Source organism: Diadema antillarum, unplaced genomic scaffold, assembly GCF_040938485.1.
Source record: "Diadema antillarum isolate AM-2024a unplaced genomic scaffold, OU_Dant_1.0 seq00000183_RagTag, whole genome shotgun sequence".
NCBI lineage: Eukaryota > Metazoa > Echinodermata > Echinoidea > Diadematoida > Diadematidae > Diadema > Diadema antillarum.
This window is the reverse complement of record NW_027271250.1, coordinates 2183856-2211380: the sequence shown is the minus strand read 5'-3', so window position 1 is coordinate 2211380 and position 27525 is coordinate 2183856. Positions and strand designations below refer to the sequence as shown.

General features: G+C 38.3%; 1 protein-coding gene across 1 annotated transcript in view; it reads left to right on the top strand.

The window, feature by feature from the left end:
* The first annotated feature begins 18282 nt into the window (after positions 1-18282).
* Positions 18283-27525, top strand: part of LOC139728581 (rho GTPase-activating protein 15-like) — a 102257-nt gene continuing 93014 nt past the window's right edge. Inside the window, exon 1 of the mRNA XM_071639518.1 lies at positions 18283-19349. Within this exon, the coding sequence (XP_071495619.1) occupies positions 18924-19349 (426 nt within the window). The 5' untranslated portion in view covers positions 18283-18923. The remainder of the gene's footprint in view (positions 19350-27525) is intronic.

Genomic DNA, 27525 nt, shown 5'->3' with positions numbered 1-27525 from the left:
ATCAGTGAAAGTTTGAGGAAAATCATATAGTGCATTCAGAAGTTATGAATCTTGAAGGTTTCTCCACAGTCACTGCTGGATGAGAAGGCTACTGCAGTTTATGATGTCATCTGCATGGAACAATATAAGGAAGATAAAAAGAGAAATCCACAAAATTTCTTCTTTTTTTTTGAAAAATGCATATTTCTCCAACTTGTTTACTGACTTAATATTATGTTAAGGATAATGTTATTCCTCCTACCTTCTGAAAGAGGCAAGTCAAGTGCTCTTTGTATCATGCAAGAAAATTGAAAATATGTCAGATTTTCTTCATATTTTCTTTACATCTATTCTACGCATATCACATCACAAGCTGTACTAGTCTTCTCATCCAGCGATGGCAGCACTGAAATTTTAAGAATTCCTAACTTTTAAACGGATTGTCTAATTTTTCTCAAACTTTCACTGGTGTTCTACTGCAAATGTAATATTGCTGCATTTTCACAATTCACATGTATATTGAGAGGAACTTGTCCTTGACATTGTAAATCTCAAAATTTGCTATTGTTTGTTTGCCCAAATTAGAAGATTACAGGCCCAGGGAAAAAAAAAAAATCATCTTACCACGAAATCTATCTTGTAGATGGTGTAAATTTGTTTTAGGCATTTAGATAACTTATCTGTGCACATGTATGGGAAGAAGCAAGGCAGTCTTTTGATGTATTGATACATCAGCAGTAGGCCTATATAAAGAACTTACAAAACTAACTTATGTTTGACTTCATCTCAGGTTGTTAGATTATATGCTGTCTGTCCAAATAACCCATAAATGCATTACATTTAATTTCTACTCTTAAGGCCAATATATTTCCGTCAGTTTTTTATATCAGTCTCGATAATTATGACAACACTATTTCTACTTGAACTGGACCATTAGGTAATGTACCTTTGTACACAGTTGTGAAGCTCAGTATTGCTTAATGCACCTTTCAACGTACCAGACACAGGGCAAGTCAAAGTCTACTATGTCTACTGTACCGTACTCCAGCATGCTGCCATGCTGCCATGTTATATAACGAGGAACCGATTTAGCATATCTTTATCTCTCCATCAACAGTCAGATGTTGTGCATTTCAGGGTTGTCACATACACGTGAAGGGCCGATAAAATGATGCCGTATAGCGTACTTGTGTGTACACGGACTCTAGGAGTACTTAAGGATAGACAAGGAGATATCTGTAGGTAGCATGGCATGAGCTGTTCATGTCTGCTTCGCCGAAAATAAAACAGCCGAGTACATGAATCCATTTCCTGTACAGCCTAAAATTAAAGTTTTGTAGCAGGAGCATTCAAAGCAGACACAATGATGTACATTGTATAATATTTCCACCTGTTCACTTTGCTTGTATTGTACTGCTATGGAAATATAAGAGATCAGAAACTGATAGACAATCTGTGCTCTTCCTCCAAAAGTCCTCAACCATAGGTGTAAAAGAATATGAAAGCTAAACCAAGCAGCATATATCTCCTTTGCTCACCACTCTTTGATATGACGACTTGACATTAATGATACAGTAGCAATAGAAGAGGACATTGACAGATTGTTTGTCACCATTCAGGATGTGACTCATGACAGTTATTTTTTCTGTTCATAGAGCATGGGCATATTCATAACCTAATGTATATCAAACTTGAGCACACATATCATTTTTCCTTCTGTTTTATTTATTTATTTATTTATTTGTTATTTCTTAATGAGCTATGGCAGGGATAGCTTCCAGTACAGTGGACTCCCGTTATGACGAACTCCTCGGGACCAGCAGTTTTCTTTCATTGTATAGAAATTCCGTTATTACCAAACAAATAATGAATAAAAGCGAGACACACAGTTGGTAGGCTTCATAGAGATCAGACAAATAAAAATAGAAAGTTATGGAATTGTAAAATTTTATATGTATTTCATGTGAAACAATGAATTGGTCTCACACACAAAATGAACTCATGCTTTAAAATGTGATCATAGCAGCCCATCAGAACTCTTTATGTGAATTTTGTACAAACTGTATTAAATACAAAGTAGTTTCCATTGTTGATGATTTAGCAAGTTTCTCTCTATCAGAAACAAAGTCACCCCATTGTTTTATTTTGGTTATGATTTCAAGCAGAGGATATAATTTCTTCAATTTGAATTCATGTGAAGTATAGCTTGCATTTTTGTATGTAAACCAGTGAAAGACTCGGGAAATTACACTGTCTCTTTTTTTTTTTTTTTTTTTTTTGCATAATGTGATTGTGATCAAAGTCTGTGTTGCTTGAAAACATACACGTTTGAAACCTGAATATTCTGTTACTGTTGTAACTTTTACACTTATCATGATGTCCTGCCTATCATGTGTTTTCACTTCATTTATTCTCGTATTATATTGAGACAACTTGAAAATGGAGTGGTGTCGCCCTTTAAAGGCATAGTTTACAATTTGCACATGAAACGAAAACCCAGCTTTAGTGCTTTAGAATAGTTCTAAAATGTGAGTTAGAGATAGAAACAACCAATGTAAAAATTTGAATAGGTGTAATCAATGTTAAGTATTGTTGAATATATGTACAAAATGTGAACAACATAGTTATAATAAAAATGTTTCTAGACTAAATCGTTTACAGTTACTGTTTATTGAGAAAAATCATGATATCTCCTTATATTTTAGGCTTCATTGCAACATTGCCAAATGGTAGGACGTTTTGTGATACAACTGACCAACACATCTGCATGAAATGTGATATCTCTAAACTTTTTTTTCAGTCACTGCACCCAGTGGTAAACAGTACCTTCGATATGCACTGTAGAATGGTACACGTGTGTAGGGGTGTACATTGTAAGCCATTCCTACAATCTCCCAATACAAGGGGCACAACGTGTGAAACCTTTTCTTTAAAAGGACTTTTATTGCCCCATTATTACTGGTGACACCAGGGGTATTCGTGGCAGTGCGGGGATTCTGCTATGTGCCGGTATTGATTCTAGGTGTGCCGTCCCAGTACTGTTGTTCCTGGCAAATAAAAGGGGAGGCGTTTGCTCAGTGTCGGTGTTTAGTGTGGCTATAGACAGTCACTAAACTGTCTGTAGGATCTGAAAGCTCCATTAATCCAGTTACCCCAACGTGAGTGGTCACCGTCACTTGTTGGAGGAGATAATATACACGGTAAGCCATGTGTCGTGGGAGTCTGCTATACAGATCCAGATAAGTTCAACTAGATAGAAAGCATATTAGATAATTCGTTGTGTAGTATACTATAAAGAGTACTTTGACACTTGACTCTATGAGGTCCTAAACTTCATGTTGGTGGTGTTTCAGTTTGATATTATGTTCAGAGGGTTTGGTCTCACTGGCAGAAGAAGTTATGAGGTCATTTGAATACTGTACATTTCATGAACAAATACCAAGCAGTTCTAAACTGTACTAATTGTGTGTGTGTGCCTAGTAGGTAACACAGATGGTATGGAACAACAGATACGTGCTGGTAACATACATCATGTTTATAAATGTCAGAGTGTTACTGTATACACTATATATTTAGGAGTCAGATTTTATAGGGAATTGGGACTTCCCAACAAATTCGCGAGTTGTTTAATTGCTATCATGGAGTTCCATAGTAATCAAATTAGAAATAATTATAGTTAATCAACTTAGAAACATAGTGTGCATTTGATACTGTATGTATGTCAAGATCAGAGTTAATAATTTTGTGTGTATTTATATTTGCGAATGGCACCCTACTCGCAAAATTTGTGAAAATAAAAACCCTCGCAAATATATTTGTATGGCATAGTATTTTACATTTTTACATTGGTTGTTTCTATCCCTATCTCACATTTTAGAACTATTTTGAAGCATTAATGCTGGGTTATTGTTCCATCTGCAAATTGTAAATTATGCCTTTAAATCGTGAATGACTTTCTTTCTGTGTGTTGTGCTCTACAGTGTACGCACATTGACATACACTATACATACAATGTCGTGTATACTGTTTTTACAAAGCAAATGTAATAGCTCGAGGTATGATTTCAAAGGCACATACCCTCAGGAAAACCTGGTTGATAATTGCATCCGTGATATTGTTAGCGGTACAATATGGAATACTTGCATAGACATTGCATGACCCAATGTCTGTGTGCTGGATATGCCTCTAGTAAAGTCTTGCCAGGAAGTGAATAAAAGTGGTTAATTAGTAATGATCCCGCAGGTTTTGCGTACGTACTCATGTTCTGTAAGCAATCTCCTGCAAAGCAGTGAGAGATCTGTCCGTGTAAACGTGATCCTTCCTCTCTCCCTCTCCTCCCACCCCTCCCCCCCCCCCCCATCTCTATCATTCTCAAAAGCTCTTTCAGCATGGGGGTAGTGACTGAAAGGGGTGTGTCACAGAGAGTTTGGGTTCTATTGTCCCAAAGGGGTGCATTGTTTACCCTCATCGCACTTGCACAGGACTATAGGATGAGTAATCCTAATGTGAGTCTTGTAATCACCTGGACTTGGGTATAGTAATCTACATTCTATCATCACTCAACGGCTGCATAGCTGCAATTCCTCAATGAAATTGAAAGTCCCTTTTTAGGGGGCTCTGTTTTTGTTTTGTTTTGTTTTGTTTTGTTTTGTTTTGTTTAAGAGGGGTATACTTACACTTTTCTTATTCCTGTGGGTCCAGTAGTAAAGGAAGATATCCCACATTGGACTTCAGCTGTGTGTTCAATGGCATGGTATGGAGATTGATAGATATACTGGTAGATGCAAAGCTGACATACAGCTGTTTATCCACTCTCCACAGAGTTACATAAAGAAAAATATTAAGCCATGTAGATTATTCATGATATGCAGTGAAATATATGAGGAAAAGAACCATAGAGCTTTACCTTCCAACAGTACCACAATATCATTGTGCTGAAGGTTTTGATTCCTCAATAAAGTAAAAAAGAATAAAAAAGAAAGTTTTCGTATTCCAACTCGTATTCTCTATATCTTCATTTTTTTTCCCTTTTCAGCTATAATAATGAATTTTCTATGTTTATATAACGAAAGAAAACTGCCAGTCGCGAGGACTTTGTTATAACGGGAGTCGCCGCCTATGTTGCATCATGTTTTGTTTCGATGAGCTGAGTCTTATAGGAATATGGCACTTGTATCTTCAAAAGCTAAACTACTTTGTGATCATGTTAATGCTTTATGCACATTAAGTGGGCTATTGAGTTTATGATCTGCTTTCGAGGGTAATGGGCAATTCTTTCACATTATAAGTGCAGACCTCGCCTGAATTTTGTAGCTGCTGACTCGACAGCCTACATACACAGCCTTGAATAAGAAGTGTGAAAGAGGAAATTGTTCCGACATTTAGTTTTTGCTATTGCAGTAGCAAGCACTTGTGTATTTTTATTCTTAATATCACTCCTTTCTGTCTCTTTTAAAGGGATTTTAGAGAATTTTTCAGTGATCAACTTCCTACTAGAGTGGTATTCTTTTCTCGATACACACAAACCTAAACCTGTGTTCTTCTTTTGATTCATTGACGATTAAGTGTTCTTAGAAACGTGACTTATCACCTGTGATAATCTTTCTCCAATGTGTACTATGGAAGAAATGTATTGCTTTATTCTTTGACTGAAACGATTGTCTACAGTACAAATACAGTGAGAATATGATGAGAGGGAGAGAGGTAGGGCAGGGGTAGGGATAAAATGAGTAGGGATGAGAAGGGGGCAGGAATAAAGATAAGCTTGTGCATATGTCACATTAAAACGAGCGAATTGCCTAACCAACCGAGAGAAAAAAGAAAGGTCATTTGTACCATTGTGCATGTAAGCTATTTACAAACTGAACTGGCATATTACAGAGAATTTTGATACATGTTCACTTACCCACTCAGAATGTGAAATTAACACTTTGATCACAAAATGAATGTCAAGATAAAGCAATCACACTGAAGGTCATATTGTAAAGCTACAGTCATCCCAGTTTGTTTTTTCCCCCTAGACTTCCAAAGTGGCTTGTCTAAAAGAATTATTCAAAAAGTCAGGATAATAAGATTGTATAAAATTGAATAATTTTCTTGTACAGATGCAGTACATTGCATGCAGTAACCTTGTTGTGTGTTTGAATTTTTATAGTTGGTGGTGTTGGGTTCTTTAGAGGCCATTTCATGCATTTGTCTGGCAAAACAATGATTAATTACTTGTAGCTTCCATCATATCCTGTGTGAGCCCTAAAGATTTCCAGAAAACTAATACTCGATGGGTCGCAAACAGGTTTTGGATTGCCCCAAGCAGCCAGCCGGCAGCGTCGCGAAAATGTGTCTAAATCATTCTACAGCGCAGCGGTGTGACCTTGAAATGGTCTCTCGTGCCGTGTTCGAGGACTGGTTTTCAATCTGCGATATTTCACTTCATGTGCATGATATCAAACCAGGTTTTTTTGCAGATGATCAGCGAAATTCTGAATTTTTCAGAAATCATAATATCAAGTAGAAAAGACTGCGATAACATTTTATAATTTCACATCAAAAATCGTGTTGAAAAAAAAATAATTCAATTCAAAATCCTCCGGTAAATTTCACTTTTCTAGACAATGAGCCAATAAAAAAACATCACGAAATGGGGGGAAATGTATCAATCAATCGAAAAATGTAACTCTTTATGGGTCATTTCGTGTAGATGGGTCAGGATCCAGCAAAATCTAGAGCAACTACACTGTCAACTAGCCCTAATGAAGACAATCCGATTTTCTTGTGCTGTGATTGGTCGATTACCGTCTGCAGAGGCTGCCATGAATGACGTCATAGTGAATCTCCACTTACGGCTTCTGCTTTTGCCGGGCCCGACGTAAAACTAACTGTTTATAGACTAACATCAAACCATTTTGAAGTTGATTTGAACACTTATTATCACATTTCAGTATGTATCTCGTCTTTTGATGAGTCCAATCGATCAAAATAAATGAAGGAATCGACAGAAGAATGTGAATATATACAGAGTGCAAACACGAACCCGTCAGTGTAGTCCCAAGTATTCGTTTTGCAGTGTTGCGATTGCAGCAAAAACGGTAACTGCACCGAACACTCGCTGCGGTGAACCACAGAAGCAGGTATTTCCGTAAGAAGTATCACGTGTATATCTATACGTGCCTATGATTGTTATGAACTAGTAGTAGTACACTGTAGTAGTAGTAGCACTAGTAGTAGTAGTAGCACTAGTAGTAGTACTAGTACACTGTAGTAGCTATAGTAGTAGTGGACTACTAGTACATTAGTAGTACTAGTACACTTGTAATACCATACCAGTAGTGCCAGTAGCAGCAGCAGCCAGTGGTAGTAGTCGAGCATAGGTGTACTTGTATTTCTCTGGACACTTGTGTGAATGGGTGCATTGGTCATTGTAGTGTCCAGATGACAAGACGGTACATAGGCTGTGGTAACTAATCACTGATGGGACTCGGAGAATGATGATAGTCAAATCAAGCTGGCTTCCTTGCGGATCTGTTACGTTCTTAGATATTTAAATACAATGTATATATCTTTCATATTTTATTATTATTATTTATTTCTTTTTTACATTTCATCTTTTGTCTCTGGTGGATGGAAGCAAGCTGCTAGCAAGACAAGAGAACAAAAGCTGAAAATCTACTATGGATTGTACAGATTGATGTATGTGTACTCGAGCCTTTTTATCAAAACAGAAAAAAGTAATCATCAGTGTAGCATTCATTAATTTACACTGATTTGAAATCCACATTCAAATTCCACAAGACACGACTTTCACACTCTTGCTTGTTTTCCCCTCCTTAAACTGGACATCTCTCTCTTTCTTTCTCTCTCCTCTACCCAGTTTCCACAACGCTCTTCAGTTATTCTGCATTATCTTTTCAACTACTTGGCAGTATAGGATGACAGGAAAAAACTTTTCATTATCATACGGATTACCCTAAAGTTCATAACAAACTAACAAAATATTGTAAACATTATTGCTCTTTGTTAAACAGGATGTGATGCAAAAAAACAAAACAAAACAAAAACATTTCTGTTGGCAAGGTTGGTTGTTTACATCTTTTAAGGCACATGTATCACTAGTATATACTACATGTATTTTGCAAGAACAGCATATATATATGCTATATATATGGGCATTTCCATGAGTTGTGCGACATGACCACCAAAATTTTACCCGCATATTTCAGGACAACTGATAATCTTACTTTGTTAGCCATAGTTTGAAGTGTGTGAAACCAACTTTACCTTTAAGAAAAGTTCCCTTTTGTGCATTTTTATACCTTTTGAAGCCAGAAAGCATTTTTGACCTAAAAATCCCTAAAAATGCATTTTTGTTGCTCTTTGTGATTATTTTTTATATTTGAGGCTCAAATCAAACTTTGTTTGGTTTTACAAATCAAAAATATATTAATCTAGCAGAAAATAAAGTGGAGACCTCTATATAAGATATGTACTTCGAACACCAGCGTGCTCTTACATAGCTCGAGAAGCTGCTGTAACGTGAGTTACCGAAACATGAACTTTTTAACCTAGCAATTTTACTATGCCCAACTGAGACATGGTATTTTGGATTATCAAATAACTATGCAGCACACATCCAAGAAATATGATGGGACTTAAAGTCTTTGCTTCAAATTCTCATAACAGAGGTCTTAAAATTGTAACGTGAGTTACCATGTAACGTGAGTTACCACAATGTAACGTGAGTTACCGACATGATTTTTCTTTAATACCAAGAAATGATATGAAGGTTGTGATTGTAAGTAACCAATGAGTACATGATTACTGAATTCTTGTATTAAGATTCTATTTCCAGTAGATTGTTATTCTCTTGGTCTCTCTCTATCACCAAACCAACTGGTCTACATGTACAATGTATCAATTACACATGTTCATCACGTCATGTTAACTTCTGAAAGAAACTGTTCCATATTTACTATTTAATATTACAGTGCATGTATACTGATCTGTTACGAAAGTTGTTAAAAGACATTTCTTCTATAGCTGCATGGACCTTGTTCCAGCAAATTATCAAAATTTTGTGATAACTATTAATAGCCTCCTGATTGGGATAATCACTGCATGATTACTCTTGAAAAGTTCTTGTTTTTGTAATTCAAGTGATTACTATTTGACATTTCAGAGTTTATACCTACCTGTATAGACCAAAGCCACTGTTTATGAGGCTGAAACATTTACATGTATGAACAGAATTTTAAGATTGGAGCTCGTTTCCTGCTGTTCTTTCTGAGATTTTTGAGAACTGAACATTGTGAATTTGACACGCTTATGTGTTTTATACTATTCTACTCTGAGGTTTTAGCTATATTGTTGCAAAATCCTACAATGAAACTTTTCCATGTTTACTATAATTTACTTTACATGCTGATCTATTACCAAAAACTTGTTGAACGTGAACCTCATTAATTATCAGACATTTTCTTTAAGAGCTGGACAGTCATGTAGCTTAAAGCAAACTATCAACATTTTGTGATATTAATAGTTAGCCTCCTGATCACAAAATATTTACTATTCATGTTTTTCATTGGGATTTACTGCTTCAGTCTGCTTGATTACTCTAGAAAATACTGGTATATACTTTTTACATGTATGTACACTTTAAATAATGGCTACTTGACATTTCATAGACCAAAGCCATTGTTTTTTAAGGCTAAAACATTTATGAACATGTTTTATTAAACTGATCAATACTGGTAGCAGATAACTAAAATTTATCTGCAGTTTCTGTAATTCAAGTCTAATTTCTGTCCTAGTTTTGTATAAGAATTTGTAAACAAATCAGACATACAAACAATTGATTATTGAGTAATTCAAACAATTATCAAATAATTGGAATGTAAATTGCATTGTTTAAAAGTTAAAAGATTTATTGAAATATTTCATTTCTGAACCTTTAAACTCTCCACAGACTACATGTACAGGTCTCTAGTCTCGTGACTCAGTGTATTAAATGGAATACACGTTTCTGGATGACTTGTTTTATCTAGATAGCCTGAAATCCATTTAAATCTAGTAAAATTTAAAAAAAAATCAAATCAAATTCTCAATTAAATCCTCAATTTCTGATGCCTTTGTTAACTGGAAAAGAGTGAAATTTAATGAGATAGACTCTGTTTCATATCATTTTGTTGAATACAATTTTTGTCTCAGTACAAATGAAAGCTTGGAAAACGACTCAATTAAAAATAAAATTTATCTTCAAGTTGGTATTCTAAATGTAAAGTTTCCTGCCTTTTGGTAATCTCATGGATAAAATGGGATTAATTACTGTCAGATCAATGTTCAAATCAATTTAGATTCTTTATTTATGGAGTTTGTTTGTGAATAAAAGTTGTCTTGGTAAGTTTTCTTTGGATTATTAAGACAAAAAATCAACTTGTGATCATGTGGACAAACTGTAACGTGAGTTACCGTAACGTGAGTTACCGCTTCACATGACGATACCTGGAGAATGTAAGACAATTTAAATTTTTACCATACTCGGTGATGTATGTTGTTAGTCCATGACTTTGACACAATAGACTTTAAAGTCTCTCTGTTTCTTGTTTGAGGAAACTTTTGAATATAAGACATGCCAAATTTTTGCATGTCCGATTTATGTAACGTGAGTTACCGACATTTGTAGTGTTTTTTCTCATAGTTCTCATAAGAGTCTGTGGATGTAATGTTGCTGTGAGGTAGGATGGAGGTGCATGATACTCATTCACATATAGTAACTCATATCACTGGTTAGGTTTTAAGGATATTGATCTCAACAACCTAATTTTGAGTTCAAAATGTAACGTGAGTTACCGTGGAAATGCCCATATATATATATATATATATATATATATATATATATGTATATATATATATATTGTCGCTGGGGCGACAAGACCACGTATCTACAAAATGTCAAAGGTTCAGGAGAGCCAAAAAACATGGCGGCCAAAGCACTGTAGCGAATGGGATAGCCTTTCCTTTGACATGCCGTGGTGGCTTCATTTTTGGAGTAAGACAGTTGGGATTTGGACAGGACATCACTTAACCCATTATTTGACCATTAATCCAAAAAAGTCATTTTCACCAAAATTGCAGATACAAGATCTTGTCACCCCAGCGACAGTATACGAAAGATGGCGAAGTAGAGTAGTAATGCATTTCAGTCCAACAGCGCTATTTATTCAGGCTGAATTTTCGAAGAATACACGAATGTCTTCCTCGGGGTTCACAATACCAATTATGAAAATAAACAAAATGAATATTTCCTTTAAAGTGGTAGTCATGGGGAATGCTTATGGCAATGCCCGAGTGTGGTATATGAGTAGAGGCATTGTGCGTTTCTTATGAGCATGCTGACTTGCAGTCAAGATCAATTTGTATTATTATGATGTAATAATGATAGCAACCACATGAATTTGTACATGCTTAACCAAGCAGATCATCAACGCATGTAAGTGTATCATACATAAGTGGTAGTCATAGGAATGATTGTGACAACACGCGTATTTCTCAGTGTAATAACTCAGCTGTATATAACTCACATTTTCATAGACTGAGGTATCTGATGTCCAACATTTCGTTATTCCAGTTCTCTCCCAATCTTATACGTGTCTTTAAAAATGTTGGCTACATGCCTGGTATCTATTATACATACAATATAATACCATACCAAGGAGGCTTAGTACCTCCTTTGTCATACACAGCTACTTTCAGTGATACAGCTGTATTTGTACTTTCCTTTTCACATACATAAAAGCTTTGTAAGAGAATGATTACTGTAAAAGTGGAAATTTTCGCGTTGTTGAAATTTTCGTGCATATCGCGCAACCAAAAAACTAGCGCAAAAATAAAAGTATGTGGATATTTCTGCTTGCCATATATTCCTGTGTGGGATGTCTTGATTCCGTGGAATTAAAATCACGCGAAACTCTTCTTACCCGGCCAAGCGCGAAAATATCCACTTTTACAGTACCGGTATGTGGAACTTCAAATTTGATGAGGGTAGGTATTTGGTCACATTCTGCCCATCAAAACTTTAGTTTGCCACACAAACCTAGGGCAAATAACATAATTCATAAATGTATAAACTATAATACAGGCTTTAAACGAGAAAGCTAAAACAAAGAATCAGTATACTAGTAGTATGCAGAGGTAGGATTGCTCTTAGATGAATACATGTTCATTATTCACACACATTCTTCACACACTGCATTAGACAAAATAACTTATCAAAACTGACTGACACATCTTCACAGTGGCGGATCCAGGGAGGACCGCAACCGGCGCACACCCCCCCCCCCCCTCAATTTTTTGTTGAAACAAAAGAAATACAAAGAAGTTTCTGTAAACAGGTATAAATGCACATATGCTTGGTTTGTGCAACTTTGATCACAATGCAAGCAAGGCTATACCATTTTCAGACAAATCTGCAGTGTCTAGATTTTACATTGTCACTATCACTACCTTCACTTTCCATAATTACATGGTTATCTAAATTTGTAAAATTCCTGCATGTACAACCAGGACCACAATTTTGCCCCTGTTTTTAGCTCACCTGAGCCAAAGGCTCAAGTGAGCTATTGCGATCGCCCTTCGTCCGGCGTCCGTCGTCCGTCGTCCGTCGTCCGTCGTCCGTCGTCCGTCGTCCGTCGTCCGTCGTCCGTCGTCCGTAAACTTTTTACATTTTCATCTTCTTCTTGAAAACCCCATGACCGATTTTCATCAAACTTGGCAGGTAGCATCCCTAGGGGGTTAGGAACTCAATTTGTTAAAATGGGCACCATGCCCCACCCAGGGGGCCCCCAGGGGGGCCCAAACCCCCCAAAATTAAGGAATCTGTAAAAATCTTCTTCTCTAGAACCAGAAGTGATAGAGCGAAGTTAATACTATGAGTTAGTACATTGATGACTGTAGTTTCAAGTTTGTTCATGGCAGAATCAGGGGTGCCCCCCATGGGACCCAGGGGAGGGGGGTGGGGAAGGGTTCTAATGGGGCCTAAATTGTACATTTTCATCTTCTTCTTGAGAACTCCATGACCCATTTTCACCAAACTTGGCAGGTAGCATCCCTAGGGGGTTAGGAACTCCATTTATTAAAATGGGCACCATGACCCACCCAGGGGGCCCCCAGGGGGCCCAAACCCCCCAAAATTAAGGAATCCGCAAAAACCTTCTTCTCTAGAACCAGAAGTGATAGAGCTAGGTTAATACTATGAGTTAGCACATTGATGACTGTAGTTTCAAGTTTGTTCATGGCAGAATCAGGGGTGCCCCCCTTGGGACCCGGGGGGGGGGGGGGGGTGGGGGGGGGGGGTGGGGGTGAGGAGGGGTCCTAATGGGGCCTAAATTGTACATTTTTATCTTCTTCTTGAGAACCCCATGACCCATTTTCACCAAACTTGGCAGGTAGCATTCCTAGGGGGTTAGGATCTCAATTTGTTAAAATGGGCACCATGCCCCGCCCAAGGGGCCCCCAGGGGGCCCAAACCCCCCAAATGAAGGAATCTTTAAAAATCTTCTCTAGAATCAGAAGTTATAGAGCTGAGATAATACTATGAGTGAGTACATTAATGACTGTAGTTTCAAGTTTGTTCATAGGAGATCCAGGGGTGCCCCTCTTGGGGGTAGGGGGAGGGGGGTGGTTGGAAGGGTCCAAATGGGGGCCTGAATTGTACATTTTCATCTTCTTCCTGAAAACCTCATGATGGATTTTTGTCAAACTTGGCAGGTAGCATCCCTAGGTGGTCAGGATCTCAATTTATCAAACTGGGCACCATGCCCCACCCGGAGGGCCCCAGGGGGCCCCAATTCCCCCAAATTAAGGAATCTTGAAAAAATTGGGCCCTTATTGTACATTTTCATCTTCCACTTGAGAATGCCTCGTCAAATTTTGGTAGAGCTGTGAATAATTTAGATTAGTGACTGCGTGAAAGGTGAACTTGCGATACTCAGGTGAGCGCTAGACCCGCGGGTCTCTTGTTTACATTTGCACTGCTTATTCACACACTTATTTTTCTTACATCAACATTGTCTTGTTAAATATGCAACATTATTTCTTCTTTGTTCAATGTCTCTTGTAAATCCCAAAAAGTCAGCAAAAGTAGAATCTTTTTCCTGAATAACTGAAAAGCAGCCATATTGAGTGATGTCTGGATACATGAATAGTGGGACATGTCTGGGGCATTTGCCCAGACAGTTCTCACCCAGCATGATTACAACCTGTGAAACCTAAGAGCAGAATGAGGGGGCAGCAGTTGATCTTCATGAGCATTCTACTGACTTGGGGATACACCTTGAGTGTTATACTGACCAAACAAAATGGGTTTAACTAGAATAATAATTTACAGATGCAATCCTGTACAGCATTCAATTTACCAGTTCCTGCGGGAGGGTCATACAAACAAGCTGTAATGGAGCATTTCTGGCATGTTCCATCTCTTGAGCACTCTTGGCGTTGAGCAAGAGCTGACTGGGTTGGTATCCCTGCAGTGGCTGGCTTGGTGGGGCATTGTTGACTTGGGGCAGGGGAGATGGTGTTTGGTTGGTGTCTTCATACACCTTTGGCAAGAAGCTGCTTTTGTGGCACATATCTGGTAAGGGGTTGGTGCTGAAAGGCAAATCAGAGTTTAAAAAATATTCTTCAAGAAGAACTACAATTACATGACAGCCAGAGAAGGATTACAGTCATTCAAGCTACTGCCCATAATTCATTTGACTACTCTTAAAATGTGTACAATTAAATTTCATGACTTAACGTTCAGTGGCATCTGAAATAAGAACATTACACTTTTTCTATTGCTCAATAATCATTAACAAAAATTTACAATACAACTGTACCAACTAAAATGTCAATTTATTAATCCCTGTTTGAGGAACTTGAGTGCAAGTTGAAAAGAGCAAGAATCATAACTTACAGATGCAATCCTGTATCCAATTTACCAGTTCCTCCGGGAGGGTCACACGCTTGGATGTTCCGTCTCTTGAGCACTCTTGGCGTAGAGCAGGAGCTGACTGGGTTGGTGTCCCCGCAGTGGCTGGCTTGGTGGGGCATTGTTGGCTTGGGGCAGGAGATGGTGTTTGGTTGGTGTCTTCATACACCTTTGGCAAGAAGCTGCTTTTGTGGCACACATCTCGCAAGGGGTTGGTGCTGAAAGGTTAATTCAGAGTTCAAAAAATATATATACTTTGAGAAGGACTACAGTACAATTCAATTACACAACAATTATAATTATTCTAAATATTTGTCAGGAATGAAACTAATTGCAAAAATGTATACAACTGGAATTTATACAGTTCAATTCCAATGGCATTTATAAAGGAGAGCATTGTCTTTCTATTGTTCAAAGATCATTATAGAAATTTTACAAAGAGGCAAAAGAAAAAAGTGAAATAGCAACAATTGAGATGAAAATAAAATGACATTTGGCATGAACGTAATCTATACGAAACATGCATTTGTCAAGTCTATTAAAACACAGTGGAACCAGAAGTAAATAATATTTCATTTGTCACAAAAACATTGGTACATCACCCCATTGTATTCAAATTGTCAAAATGCTAATGCTACGACTGTGATAGTATGACTAGTATGAGGTGGTACATTATTATGATTGTACATATTCCCATACCATCATAATGTATTTTGAATTCATCAAACTATAGAATGTAGAACTTAACTGTTGGTTCTATTAAAAATAATGATAATAATGATAATAAAATAGTGCAGGGTCTATGCCAAATACAACAACGGAAATTGACTGATGTCATGTACATTTTACTAGTAGATCGTACTCTGTCATGATCTATATCGATCTCTGTACTTTTAGTTCTAACCAGTAGTAGCGCTAGCTGTGATACGATACCGTGGACGACTATTTTACAGAACAGGACATCTAATTGTACATACGGGACTACGGCCAGTGCGTGCGCGATCAAAACTTGCCACTGCAGAGACAAAATCGAGTCCGGAATTCTCGTTAACGTGAAGGTCACGTGACCCTACATGCATACAGATGGCATCGCAAAACCAATATTTTCGGAAATTTGCTTCGACTTTGGGTGCAATTTTGATCACTTCGTTTATTTTTGAGCCAAAATGAGGCTGGTATCAAAATTTCCGCTAGAATCTCATCTATTCAAATAACTGATTAAAATAACCATAGGAGTTGTAGATGGGTCAGGATCCAGCAATGTATCAGTGCATGTCAAAATCGAATTCTATCGCAAGCAGCTTCTTATATCCATTGTATCTCCCTCAAAAAGTGTCAAATTCAGCTAAAAAAAGTATGGAATTAATCGTCTTTTATTGGACTGCAAGACTTACCCGGTCACGGCTCCGGAAACAGGTTCTTGGCAACGTAACAACGAGCGATGTTGGGGATATACATTTTGCGTCGACAAAAAGCCTCGTCGCGAGACACATGCGCAGAATTCCTGCGCGTGGAATAAATTCGGTGGATTTGCTCATTAGCATACGACGCTGCGGACTGACTGCAAGCTGCAATGCATTTTGTGTTCAGTGCCAAGCAAAATGGGAAACTTAAAGGGATAGTATTGTATTGGTTGAGGTGAAAATTCAGCTCTTAATTTGCGAGATACTTACATTTTAGAAACCACTGTATGAAATATTAAAAAGCACACGATTCTATGAAGAATTCAAAGTTGGTTTGATGAAAATTAGTTTTGAAATGGCTGAGATATCCAAAGACAAAAGTGATCCTAACAAAAGGTGGGTCCCACCTTTTGGTATGATCGCTTTGTTTTTGGATATCTCAGCCATTTCAAAACAGATTTTCATCAAATAAACTTTGAAGTTCTCTTTATAATAGAATTATATGCTCTTTCAGATTTCATTAGAGGTTTCTCATTATCTCAAAATAATCATCAAAAAACATCTGGAATCTCAAGCCCCATCTCAACCAGAACTATACCATCCTTTAAAAGCATTTGCAAAATCAGGGAGTTACCACTCTGACAGCATCATATGATTGATTGACAGGCTGCGAGCTTGCAGCAGAGGCATTCATTACTGACGGAAAAGAGGCGCACTGTCCGTGGAACAGAGAGCGCTCCAATTTGATTCACCCCAGACAATCCAATTTTAGACCGGCACACAGGTGTTGGCCGCTTGCCGTGTCCCCGAATGCTGGCTCACGTTCGATCCTAACCCTCGTATAAGTGCAGCTCTGTGTGCCATGTCAGTTCCTGTCCGCCACAGAATGCCAGACATGACATGCTTAAAGGCATTATTTACCAATGCAGATGAAACAAAAAACCCTGCTTCATGTATTCAAAATAATCCTAAAATGTGAGTTAGGGAAAGAAACAGTCAATGTAAAAATTTGAATCAGTATTATCAATGTTAAGTATTGTTACAGTAAATGTACAAAATGTGAACAATAGTTACAATAAAAATGTTTCTAGACCAAACCGTATACAGTTACGGTTTATTGAGAAAAAGAGTGATCTCTCTGTATATTTTAGGCTATGATATATTGCAAAATTTTTATATGGTGGGATGTTTTGGGATGCAACTAACGTGCATGCATGCATCAAATGTGATATAATCTCAAACATTTTTTTAAATCGCTGCTCCCAATGGTAAACAGGGCCTTTAATGTATAATCCCACTCTCCTCCTTCCTCTGTTCCCCTCCCCGCCCCCATTACCCCCACCCATTGTTTTCTAGCATTTTCTTGTTTCAACATTCATATGTCTCCATCCCCCTCTTTCTCTTTCTCGTTTTGCAGGAGACACTCTGCTGAAGACGTGGCTGCCACCAACCATGCCGCCACCCTAACACAACCGGTATCACCATAGATTCCAGGTGTTGTCCACCATCTCACCGGCGACAGTACCAACTGCAGCAGTTTTCACGGCCTTACATTGGAATACGCGTACAAAGAGTGGATTTTAATTGTGCCTCAGCTTTTGTGAAATTCTTATTTTGTGTTCCCGTTTCCTTCTTGTTCCTGTTTTTTTTTTCTATAAAGATAAATTTATATCTGGACTATCATTTGTCAGTCAGATTTGCTATTGCATTCCAAGTGTGTTGCTGCAATTGTATTTGACTTGACTTTGGAACTACCCGACTGTAGGGCAAGCACAATACCTCTATTTGTGGCCAGATAAAGGGGAATTTGTGCTGGGCTTGAGGTCGATTTCATGGTGTAGCACAGAGCTGATTGGGAGAGCACTCTACTGTACTGTATGTTGGAAGCACGCCACTGTTTGGGAGTGAACAGTATTACAAAATTAGTCATAGTTGGGGGTTTCTTCCCACCGCTTGTGGCCTGCACACGAGGAGTGGAGGTCTACATAACCCACATAACCTGTGTTGGAGGTGAACTTTTGTCGTGGTGGGATGTCTGTCTAATAAGGTGTAATGGAGAATTTCCCATTCACTCTGACGGGACTTTATTAATAGCCAGATCGCACTCGGTGCAGTGCTTGCAATTGCCTTTCACAGTGTGCTTGTGCCAGTGTGGATGGAAGCACCATAAGGAGGAGATACAATTGTATATCTGTGATATCAATCTGGTGGTGATAATCCGTGCTCAGTGTACCAATGCTCTGTGAATCTGATTGGGGGAATATTTTGTGCCTTCTCTCAGTGGCGTGAGCGTCTCTCTCTACGTCTGTAAGAACTGTCCCCTGGGCTTGTGCCTTGGATTGTGTTAGTACATACATGATTTCCCTCTGGCAGTCGCACACATTTCTGTGCCTGGAAATATACAATCATTGAAATTGGAATTGGATTTTGTGTCCCACAGAGCCAAGCATTTGATGCCAAGCTAATTGAGCTCTTCCTGTCTCCGTCTGCCACCCTGGTGTACTGCATGCAGGCCTGGGCTTCGAGAGCATGAAAATTTCACGACAGTAGAGTGTACGAAAGGAGGGTATCGTGCATCAAAGATGGCTACTGCGACAGTGAAGGCGAAATACGCGTATGACTACAAGAATGGAAATGGGCTGCCCGCCCACATGGAGCCGGGAGATGTGTTCACACTGATCAAAAAGTCAAACAATGATTGGTGGTATGTACGCAAGGATGGCGAGAAGCCCGTGTACCTCCCGGCCACATACCTCCAGGAGCAGCAGGACACGGCACCGCCCACCACTGGAGGCATACCCGAGAGGCGGGACCCGCTACAAGGCAGTCGCCATGGCAACCACGAAAATATGATGAATGAGATGGTGAGAAGGTTGAACAGGAACACGATAGTCGACGATGAGCTTAGCAAGTCTGTGGCTCGGCCGACCAATTTGGACATTATTGTTCCAGCTCCAGACTCCAGAGACAGACTCCCCAGTCCGTATTCTGACACGAGCAGCCCTTTGGTGAGTATGCAAGCCTCAAACCATCTTTTCTTCCTTTTTTTGTTTCCTCCTTGGATGAGAAAAGACTATTTATTTCTGCCAAGGATGAATAAAGACCTTTTATTCAGTTCTAGGACAATTACATTATACCCCTGGACAATTACTTGTACCCCAGGCCCTTCCTTGACCTTAACCAAAATCCCGATCCTGAACTTAATCCTAACCCTCCCTACATGCAACCCTAATCTGTACTCTAACCCTATCTTTAAACCAGTATGAAGCCGGGGTGGGGGAGGGGGGGGGGTAATTGTCCTGATACACTTTTATTCTGATCTTATTAACCTGTGGATGACTCCTAGCAATTGATATTAGAGTTGATGTTAAGAATGTTCGAGGAGACTATTTAAAAATAAAAGTATAATCAGACAGAAACATTTTTTTTATAGAGGTTTCAGTAAAATTTGACCTTTTAAAGAAAGTTACAAGATGTCAAATGTTTATGTTTTGTCACAAAACAGTGTGTTATATTTGAAGCAACCATGTATGCAAATTAGATGAGATAATAATGTCATGGCTCTTTTTGTCTCCCATTGACCTGTATGCAAGTTTTGCCCCAAATCTTTTTTGTTTTTCCACATGAAATCATATTTAAAGAAAAAATTTGTATTGCTTGCATAATTTCTGTCATGCAATGATCCAGCAGTGATTACTTGTGGAGTAATTACTGTAAAACCAGAAGCTTTCACAAATTTAGCGAGGAGGCAAGATTCGCGATTGTAAAATGCATGCAAAGGTTTTTGTCTGCTCAGTGCATTCAATGCCAGAGGCATTTTGCAAAAGTTTCATGCTGCAGAAAAGGCATTTGTCTCCAATTTGCAAAATATGTTTCATGCTGCATTGACCGACAGTGGATTCTCTTGGAATTTGGTGCAGAAACCAATGGGATAGTAATGAATTGATGGCATTTGCATCATTACCTCATCCAAGCTGCATTGTGATGTCACCAATATCATTTTGCGGTGAAATTGTGTAAATTCCATTTATTTGTTTCACTGTGTATTCTATGATATTTTTACCATCAAGAACATGATTTTGCTCTGTTTGTGAAAACAGGTTTTGAATTGCTTTTTAAAACTGGCATCAGAGTGATATGGTATATTGGGGCATTAACCCCGAATCAGCCTGCCAAGATTTGCCTTCACAACCCCGCTGCTGTGGACCACACCCACCAATGTGCCCTCGTGGTCGTATGGCAGCCTCCCCCTGTGTTGTCTGTCCGCAACTTTACCTTTAAATCTACCTACAGGGTGTGATTCATTTCTTTCAGAAACCTTCATTTTAACAGCAATATAAAGATGAGCACTTCAACTGTGAGAGCTTGAATGCTGTGACAAATGTTGAAATCTCTTTGAACATTCCAGGTCAGATGGAATAAGAGTTATAAACAGAATAAAATGCTCTGAAATTTTGTTGCCCTGTTCTCTATTCCGCTGCCAGCAATAGTGTTACTGATTGATTAGAACATCAGACCCTAATTTCAACAGAGCCTGCTGGAGGAAACAGTGTATTGTAGACCTCATGTGTGATTGTTTTCATAACTATAAAATCCTTTAAGTCAAATAATCCATTGGGAAACCAAAGTCTAACACGTCACACTATGTAAACTATATTGTGTTTGCTTTAGGAGGGCTCAGATTCATCATACTGTACGTATTATGTATGCCTATGGCCATCTGTGGAATTGAGTAATATTTTCTGTCATATGACTGTCATAGCAGAATCATATGGCCCTATGAAGTTATCCTTTCACTTTGACTGTTTTAGATGGAAAATCCTATCTACCAAATTGTATGTGTAACATGTATCCATGGCAAGTTGAGTTGTGATCATGTATTCGGCTGAATTTCTACCTTTTTTTTAAATTAATACAAGTCATTTCAAGGCTACAGCTCTTGTACACATAACTCTATATCCAATATGTTTTTGAATGTCATTTCATTAGAATCTTATGGCTTGTCTTTTTTTTCTTTTAATGAAGCAGATATGTGTGTGTGTGTGTGTGTGTGTATGTGCATGTGTGTTGTACATTGTATGTGCTTTTTGTATACATCCAATGTATTTGTGTATGTGAGTGTTATGCAAATGAATTAAAATAAACTTCATCACAAATGCAGACACATTCATTATCATTTGTACAAAGTGCATGTGATGATGTGGTATTGTTGCACAAGGAACAAGATCTTCTACTTTGTATGTCCCCAAAACATGATTGTGCTACATGTACTGTAGAAGGTTTTATAATTTCTACAGGAATCATGGAGTATTGAAGTACAACTGTATTATGGTAGAATTGTGAATGTGGTTGAATAGAAACTGTCAAAACTTCTATAAAAGCTTCAGCTGTTAGTCCATCTGTTTGGAATGATAACAAATAGGAAAAATATGTGGGGATTTCATCTGTACAGTTGAATTCAATTCTTGTTATTGAAACTCTGTTTATCTGTAGTAGATCAGGAAATATACACCTATATATTTTAGGGGTTTTACAACGAAGGGTAAAATTCCCTCGAGAATGTTGTATGATAGACATTTATTGTGCATATTATTATTCATCTTTTATTCTGTGAATGTTTCTTTGATTCATTATATTATCACAAGTTTTGTGTTCAGAGACCACTAGATGTAATGTACAGTAGAATGTAGGGCTTGTAGTATACACTGTACAACCTGTATGTTTATATCAAATGTATTGAAAGGCCTGATGTGCTTGTTTTTTAAAAATGTTGTCATTTAATTCAACATAATGTTTTGGGTCTGGAGGGAATGGGGGAAAATTGTCTATATTATTGTATTGTTTGAGTTTCAAAGACTTCTTTTTGTTGTTGTTGTGAGTATTCATTGATCAGCCATTTCACTGATATAATGCTACTTGTAGGCTTTCGCTATGTATTGCAGTAGGAATGTGTTCTGATCATACTGTATGTCCTTTGATACAGTGGATTGCCTGTAAAGGTCACATTGTTATTCTGTACATGTGTATGGTGTCAATTGTCTAAAATGACAACTGAGATGGTAATCTTGATTGAGGCCAGTGGGTTTGGGATAGTATAGCAAATCTGACGATGATGTTTATTGCTCTCGATGTATGTACAGTGAATGATACGAAACATATTTTTTTTGCATTTATTACAGTGAGTACCAGTATACTGTTGTACAATTTGTACAATTGTACATGATTATAAAATACTCGTTTACAGTCCTTCACATGCAGCAGTGTGCTTTGGTACTGTCAGGATTCCACTATAATAGGGTTACAATCTTAGTGTCTTGGATGAGATGGCAGCAATGCCAGTGATGAAGGGCGAAGAATTTCACCCAAACTGAAAAGAACATACAAATGTATGTGAACATACATTGTATACACTGTATGTTATGCCATGGGATGTCAAGTAGCTGCAGTGCTAACAGAACCCCGTAACACACATGGTACTCGCATAAAGTAATCTCAATAAATGAATGCTTTTAAAGATATGATATACTCAATATACCATACAAGTGTACAAGTGTGTAAAAAGTGTAAAGAACAATACTACAGGATGAATGTCAACATAAAATAAAATGCATTTTGTAGGACGAGTAGTTCTTGTGTGAGTCATTTTGAAAGTAAATTACGCCAAGATGAAATTGTCTGGGGAACTGTTTATTGATTACATGGCAATAATGTTGTCATCACCATTTCACACTTTCTTTGGTTAATGGTAGTACTCGCTTCGTGTACAAGTGTATGTGGTAGCTCATGATACTCCTCCACAGCTGCGAGGTTTATGAGGAAAGTCGTATATCCTGTGCCAATACTCGCTCTCTCGTGCCAGACGAGGAATGCTCCTGCACTAAAACGATGGATGAATTAGATAAATCGTGGGTGCTTTCTTCCAATTTTTTTTTTGTACATCAATCTATTAAAAGCCCAACTGTGAGTCATCATTTTCCCAGCTGGCCGAATTGGCAGATTTCTTGCTGGCACATCGCTCTCTGGAATCAATCAGCAAATGGGATATAATGAGGCTGGCATTCATATCCTGGTGCACTGTACAATGTACCTGGCATTCATGATTTGAACAGTGTGTGTGTCAAATCAGTGACATTATGATGTCATTTTGCTCCTTTGTTTCTTCCTGCATAATGTTGTACATAATTTATATACTGTACAGTGTATCTCTTGAACGGGAACCTTGTACAGATGGGACCAGAGAGTGTATAATTTGTACATTGAACATGCATGCATCTGGCTATCTGTGTTTTCAACACTTGTTGATTCCATGGAATTTCCAAGATCAGTTGGGCACAGCTTGTACTTGTAGATGTACTGTATCCTGGAATAAAATGTAAATTTCTTTCTCTTGTAGAGATGAACTGCCTAGATACAGAGATAAACTGCCTAGTAACAGTGTATGGGTCAATAAGTCACAGTTGATCGGGTCAGAGCCACAGACCTACAGTATAGTGTACATCACGGTATTGTACAATGTAGGCCTACATCTCAAAGAATGAGCAGTGATGAAGGAAAAGTGTATCAATTATGAAATTCAGTCTTGTTTGTTGCAATGTATGGTGATAAACATTATATAGATGATGACTGGCGGGGGAGGGAACATACCGAATGTTCCACCCGAAGGGTTTGAAATGCTATTGAGGGAGGGTCCCGGAGCCTCCTGAAATAGCATTTCAAACCCTGAGGGTGGAAGGTTTGGTACATGTTCCTGAGAGCAAAAATCATCATCTGTTATATTATATGGGTTGGTCAAATCACACTTTCGTATGCATTACAATAATTGGTCATCTGCTTTTTCACATTGTATGGAATAGGCAAATTTATCCTATCGATTGCGTGAAAAATATGATCGTTCAATCGTTTGGTATCGTTTGTCATTTCTTACTTGAAAATGTTTTCCCGTGGGAGACCATTACAAAAATGTTCTGCCCATGGACGAACATAACCAATGTGCCTCCATCACGTGACTATGTTTAGCCAATCACTAACCGGTATTTGACTAAACCATATGTCTTTGTTGTTGTTGATCGAGTAGTTCATTGAAAGACACAGTGCTATTGTTGCTTTGAGCTGATGTCTCTTCTCTGATATGAGATTTTTTTTTTCTTGCCAAATATTTGTAATAAAATGACAAGTAGTATTGGTTGAGGTGATGATGTAGCCTTTTTTTTTTTCAAGATACTTCTAAAGGGGCATAGTCCCGGTAGTGTAGAGGGCGCTGTTGATGATACTGCCTATCACCGTTAGCATTGATACGAAGATTACCGAAGTTGAGCTGTCATCAAGAGTAAAGTGCGTAGGTGTTGCTAAGTACCTATTATGACATCACAAAAGAAGTTTGCTAAAGCTGTCATCCCCCTCAGCCGAATCATGAGCCGAACTGTGATCAGACCACTGACTACAGTGGATCGGACTTCTTCGGACTCGGGGGAAGTGGGCCAAAGCGTAAGCGGTAAAGAGGAGTCGATAGCGTAGGTCTCTATAGGAAACTTGCGCCGTGCGCCCGCGTATGCATTTGACTAAAACACCGGGACCATGCACCTTTAAATCACATTACGAAATGCTACAGAGCATGCAGTTCTAAGAGGAACTCAAAGTTTATTTGATGAAAACTGGTTTTGCATTCCTGTTAGCGGAGTATACAGTACAATGTACTTCAGCCATTTATAGGGAAGATGACCCTTTTATATGAGTATCACTTTTTTGTAAGTTACAATGTATGGTAGCCATCTTGCAGAAGGAGTGGTTAGATATCCTTACCCAAATTAGCTTGACAGAGGTGGTATGGTTTTTAGTATTATAAGGAACACATTTGCCACGTACAAAGTACAAAGTGTCGCCTGCGGCATTATGTTTTCAGGTTGTCCGTCCGTCCGTCTTTCTGTCCGTAATCAATTTTGTGGACAGCGTAACTAAAAAAATGTTTGAGGTATCGTAATCGAAACTTGGCATGTACAGTTGTATATGTATGAGTGGGCGAAGTTGTGCCTTTCAACTTTTGGGTACACATGCTCAAGGTCAAAGGTCAGAAGGTCAAGGTCAAATGCTAAAAATTTCACTATTTCCCCCATATCTATGCAATGCCTGAAGGTAATTTCGTGAAACTTACCCCGCGTTCACATTGATCTCCGCGACGCGGGGACAGCCACAAGAGATCTTATCTTTTTTACGACTGACCGTTCACATTGGTATCTCATCTGTCCCCAACCTGTGGGGGCATTTTGGGGCTTGGAGCGAGCTCTGCCACTTGAATCCAGGCATAGCGCATGCGCACATTTGATGACCACAGCTGGACGATATCAATTGCGCCCCAAGGTCACTCTCCTCTCCAAGTCTTGTCCCCGTACCCGACTTGCTTCGCGGGGACGAGGGGACAAGTCCCAGTGAGCATTCACATTATGGTTTTGGAGGAGAAAGTCCCACGGCGTTGGACTTTCCCCGCATCGCGGGGACCAATGTGAACGCGGGGTTAGTGTATACAAGAATTACTTGATAAAGATTCTCCAGAGAGAGTTTGGGGTATGAGGTCAAAGGTCAAGTGAAAATGTTAAAATTTCACTTTTTTCTCCATATCTCGCAAATTGTTCAAGTTATATTCATGGGACTTAGAACATATGCATGTACTGACTGGCAGTGAGTATGTAGGGAATTTGGGGTCATGAGTCAAAGGTTGGGGTCAAAGGTGAAGGTCAACTCCTCAAAATTTCACTATTTACCTCATATAAGTTTATAAATGCAATGCGTGCAGGATTTTTCTTGAAACTGATTATATACATGTATCACGTCCCCAATAGAGATTCTCTTGGAAGTTTCTTGCCAAAAGGTCAAAGGTTAAAACGTCAAAGGTCAAGTGAAAGTGCCAAGTTCCTCTACCTCCATATCTCAAAAGTGACTCAAGGTATCATCATGACATTTAGTACATACATGTATCTAGATGCATGTTCTACCCAATAGTGATTCTCTTGGAAATTCTAGGGTCAAAGGTCAAGGGTCAAAGTTCAGGTTAAAATGCTAAAATTGTACTGTTTGATACTGAAATTACACTTTTTCTTCATACTTTGAAAATTACTCACGATGCATAAACTTATGAAAGGGACAAAATTCAAGTAAAAATCCTCAAATCCCCAAATACAATATAACCAGTACAGTATAGCCATTCATCCAATTAATCCTTGTTCAAGGAAAGTGAAAGTGAATATTCAACACATTTGTGACAAACCTGTAATTTTAATGTTTTGCCAATTATGTGAAACTGTCATCACACATTGTCAAGACGTACTATAGACCTATAATAGGAGAATCATGCATTATGACGGAGGCATACATTGTACCAGTCGCCATAGCGACATTTCTAGTTATTGTAGAATAATCAAACCTGGAGGTTAACAATCCCCTGAAATTTATTTGTCTTAAAATTCTTTAGGCATCGTCTAGGCCCTGTGGAGCATTGTGTTTTTCCTGTCCAGATGTTACATTACATTACAAATTCTTTGCATTTTTCTTAATACAACTACATGTACAATTTGTTTTCATATTTCAAGACAGTAGGTCTATACATTTGTTCAATTGCTCTATCCCTCTTTTATTATGTTTTTTTTTGTTATGTCAACTTTAATGAATTAGATCAAATTAGTGACAAATCCGTCTCTTTGGACAAAACTTCAAGTAAAATAAGTCATTACTCTATGTCATTTACAACTACTGTATGCAAATTTATCTGCTATTGGAACTTCATTGAAAAAAAGATCACAAGTTCTTGAAACAGAAAATATCCAGTGAATTACATTTTAACAGAAAAAAAAGGATGAGGGAGAACAACCAAAAAAAAACCAACAACAAACAAACACACAAACAAACCTCCCTCATATTATGCAGCCATTAGAGTACTTTGTATATCTTTAGTCTGCTAAAAACTGTATAGATCTGTGCCGTGCTCACAGGGGAGTCACAACGAAGCCATACTGACTGTCATTTCATGTGAGTGTGATGTCTTCATATAATTACTAGGGTGAATGTGCGGTATTTCTGTCCCGTCATCTGCAATGTACCATGTGCTGTACAAGCACTGCTTGTGTTGGATATCTCCACGGCCCGCCGGACGAGCGAAAAAGAAATAAGCCGGAGCCCCGTCGTTAGGTGACAGTG